The sequence below is a fragment of the Centruroides sculpturatus genome, unplaced genomic scaffold (genome assembly GCF_000671375.1).
Source record: "Centruroides sculpturatus isolate CEXI.00-Female unplaced genomic scaffold, Cexi_2.0 scaffold4313, whole genome shotgun sequence".
NCBI classification, from domain to species: Eukaryota; Metazoa; Arthropoda; class Arachnida; order Scorpiones; family Buthidae; genus Centruroides; species Centruroides sculpturatus.
The window spans coordinates 1167-5265 of NW_019388420.1; the positions used below are offsets into that span (position 1 = coordinate 1167).

At 28.6% G+C, this 4099-nt stretch overlaps 1 protein-coding gene across 1 annotated transcript; it reads right to left on the reverse strand.

Annotated features, from left to right (window-relative positions):
* Nucleotides 1-937: 937 nt before the first annotated feature.
* LOC111616936 lies at nucleotides 938-3096 on the reverse strand. The gene is made up of 2 exons (XM_023358288.1): nucleotides 2968-3096; nucleotides 938-2889 (listed from the first exon to the last, which is right to left on the reverse strand). Exon 2 carries the CDS (start codon nucleotides 2494-2496, stop codon nucleotides 1693-1695), a length of 804 nt encoding a protein of 267 aa, XP_023214056.1. The 5' UTR covers nucleotides 2497-2889; nucleotides 2968-3096; the 3' UTR covers nucleotides 938-1692.
* Between the last annotated feature and the right edge of the window lie 1003 nt (nucleotides 3097-4099).

Consider the following 4099-nt stretch of genomic DNA (forward strand, 5'->3'; position numbering starts at 1 on the left):
AATGAACACAGCGTTGTATATAACTAATATAACAACTGTAATTTAGCAATATTTCCATTAGCTTTTATAAAATATTGACACGGTAGTAATAGAGAAGAGTACACAAGTAGTAAACAAGAAAAAGTAAACAAGAAAAATAATTTGATGAATGTATTAAATTGCAGTTTTATAAGTTGCGTTCAAGTCTATCTTTTGAATAATTTTCTTTGATAATATATAGGTAAGGTTTTAAGTGCGTAATTTAATGTTATTTATGTTAAAATTTCACATTAAAAAATTAGGAAAATTTATAGAAAAAAAATTCAGTTTATGTACCGTATTTATTCGATTCGCCATCGATTACATAAAAATATATATAATAAAATACTAAAATGTATCTAACAAATATTTTTATTATAATATAAATTTTCACAAATTAAATTATATGTTTTCAATTAATGCGTGTAAACACTAAACATATTCAAGAAAACAGTCTACCTATTTATCTATTACATCTATAAAGCTAGAAATAAGTCAAACTGATAGGAAAAATGCTAATTCCTACAAGTTGTAATTAAAATAGCATTTTTATCTCACAATTTTCTGTATTGTTTTACAACTTTTTCACTTATTGACTAATTACGTTTCATGTGTGTTATGTTATACTCTATCTTGGGGAGGAAAAGACAAACTCAAAAGAAATTTCGACTCAAGCATGATATAAGAAATTTGCATTTTATTCAATTAAAAAAACACATTGGGCAATAAATGCCTTCTGTTAGTATTACGCAAACCAGAAGTAAATTTTAAAAAAAATGACTTAATTCCTTGTCTTTGTACATAAACATATCTATTCATAAAACAGGCATGCAATAAACCAGCATGATTAAAATTGCCACAAAATAAAATATATTAATGTAAATTTTTAAATAAATAATATGACAATAAAAATTCTCTAAAATGTGATTGCTGTAAATATAATAAATAAATATTTTGTATTTATTCTTAAAAATTGTACATTTTAAAAAAATTCGTCGAAAATTTCTCAATGGTCTTCAACGTCCCATTGTTTAGTATTAAAAATAAGTACAGTACCGCTATAAAAAATATCTTAGTGTAATCCCGTAGTATTAAAGATACACCTTATAAAGCTTCTTTTGAATATGCAAACTGCTAATGTAGAAATTCTGCAGTCAACTCGTTCTAAACGCACTGTTCTTTTAACAGAAAATGTCAATAACTAGGTAAGATTTCCGGACACATTCAATTGAAAAAATCAAATTTGAAGCCAATTAAATTTACGCGAAGCGTCGTAGATGAAAAGAATGGAAAAAAAATCACATTCTATACAACGAATACAAAGGACAATACTGTAAATAATAAAATTGAAACGTGGATATCGAATAGCTCGTACATTTAGACAAAAATTCTAGTTTTAACTCTTCTTATTTCTATCATCACTAACATGAAGACATAAAAGATTAATTATATTTCTTCTCGAACATCTACTGCAATAAAAAGTAAAATCACCCACGTAGTTATCATTAAAATGCTGACAATTATAAACGTTCTTAATGATGATATATTTGCAAATACCAAATTTTAAATTTTAAAGAACTCGACTAATGACAATATACTTTTCAGAAAAAAATTACATTAATAAGCACTTTAAATTTAAATTTTGTTCTCTGTAAATCCAATAAATTCATTATTTCATTCACGTACACACCCATTTTGCAGATATTTTACAGAAATAATAATATTCGAATTTAACTTTACATCATATTTTCGTTCAAATTTCTCTTTACACCAGAGGAACTTTTCATTTAAAAAATATAAATCAACCGAAAAGTAAATATTATTCACAAGGTTTCTGTAACAGGTTAGAATTTTGTCTTCAAATTTCCTTGCATCTGTTCTTTCGTCACTCACAAAGTAACTCAGTTCAGGTGAAAACTCGATATCGGGTTGGACATTTTCAGCGTGGAAAAAGAAAGCAAATAAACGAATTGACCAATGTTTTTCTAGATACAAAAACGTTTGCAGATATGCTACTCCGTCTCCATTGCAAACGGTGTCAAACGAAAACTGTCCGTTGTCCAAAGAGTTAATATACCCGTATACGTACATTGGAAAACGTTCGCCAAGGTTCACCGGAAATCGAAGAGCCGTGACGTAACAATCTTCTCTCACAACTACTTCGCTGCTAAAATATGTGCAATCTTCCATCTTTCTGTTTGCGACCATAAACGAATTTCCAAGATTTACGTACGAGAACAAGTTACAATAATTTATTACGCTTCTGGTTTTTGTTTCTGGACTGAAGTAACTGGGATACAAGGAATAATAACCATACTTAAAAGCATGCCAGATTTCACACTTTTCTTCTTCGCTTAACAAGTTCATTGTAAAAACACAAGATTGCAATTCGTGTTCATCCATGGCAAGAAATCTGACTTTTACAATAAATGGCTCCATAACAATTCTTATTGCATTCTTTTTCGATTCTTGATTCATCAAATGAAAGTTGTCTGCCCCTTATTTTCTTTTAACTTCTTCTATGCTCCACTGATACACGGCTTGTAGTAATCGCAATTCACTGACTGATTGATATATCGCTCGAGATAGCAGTCTATCAATTGTTGCAATTTTACAGCACATAAAGTCGACTGTTGAAAATAGCCTTTCTCCGAGTTCGTCGAAAGCTAGCCAGCAATAATAAGTTATGACCAGATCACCGATTTCACGTGCAAAATCGTGGATTACACAGACGGTATGCAGATTTATTTGCCGAATGATAAATAATCCGCATTTTTTTTTAAATTTTCTAACTCGTATCTTAAACTCAAGTGATACAGATCGAAAGCGTGTGTAAAAGAAAACAATCCGGGATCGTCCGTCCGTACATAACTGTTATAAAAAATATAAATTATAATTTATGACAATGTATTGAAATTAAATGAAAGGTAAGTATCGTGAAAAACTTACGTAACGAATTGTCTGATGGTCTCGATTGGATAAGGCATAAACAGTACTTTCGAATTTTCAAAATATATAATATGAAGTTCCAATTGCCTGTTCAGGACTTTATTTAACTGAGCTTCTGATATAATAATTTATTCGTTTTCTGCGTTTCGGATTCGTATCTCACTCGAAGAAATCCTAAAATAATAGAAAGGTATTTATTATTACTTTGAAACAAACATCTCTGTTGTACTATATGTTAGTTGTAGTATTTCCGACAATGGTGTATGAATAATAAATGCATAAACAGTACTTTCGAATTTTCAAAATATATAATATGAAGTTCCAATTGCCTGTTCAGGACTTTATTTAACTGAGCTTCTGATATAATAATTTATTCGTTTTCTGCGTTTCGGATTCGTATCTCACTCGAAGAAATCCTAAAATAATAGAAAGGTATTTATTATTACTTTGAAACAAACATCTCTGTTGTACTATATGTTAGTTGTAGTATTTCCGACAATGGTGTATGAATAATAAATGCATTACTAATATTTTAAAAATATATATTAAAATTTTTGTATTAGCTTATTTTGATTATCGCGAAATCATAAAAACCCAAGTTATATTTCTTAAAAGCTATCGTACCAGATTTTTTTAAAGAAAATTTTTTGCGTGCATTTTCTAAAAGAGAAGACATCTCTATTCTATAAACTGAGAAGTATTACGAAATATGCCTTTCAGTAGACTGAAAAGGGGCGTATCCTAAAATAAAATCCTGTTAATAGAATATAGATATCCCTGCATATTTTAAAGGAGACACTTTGTATGATAGATCAGAGTTATTATTTGATTGTCAATAGATGTTACTACTAATTTCAAAGTGTCCTTTTGTTAATGTAAAGATTTTTGTGTACATGTATTGTTTTTGACAGAGTATCGACTGTCCTTTTGTTAACTAATTATATTAATGTATATTCGATAATACTTCTGTTACTCTCCGACTAGAATTAAGAAATATTTACAAAAGTATAACTTGTCTGTACAATTTTCGTTATAGAAAATGTAAATATTCTAGAATTCGTGTGAAATTGTTTTGTAATTTTCGACGAACAATAATTGATTTTTCTGTAACCTATCGTATTCTGAAAATCTA

What these genes read in the sequence shown, in the direction of transcription:
- LOC111616936 (XM_023358288.1), bottom strand. Translation starts at nt 2,496, where the DNA reads ATGAATCAAGAATCGAAAAAGAATGCAATAAGAATTGTTATGGAGCCA.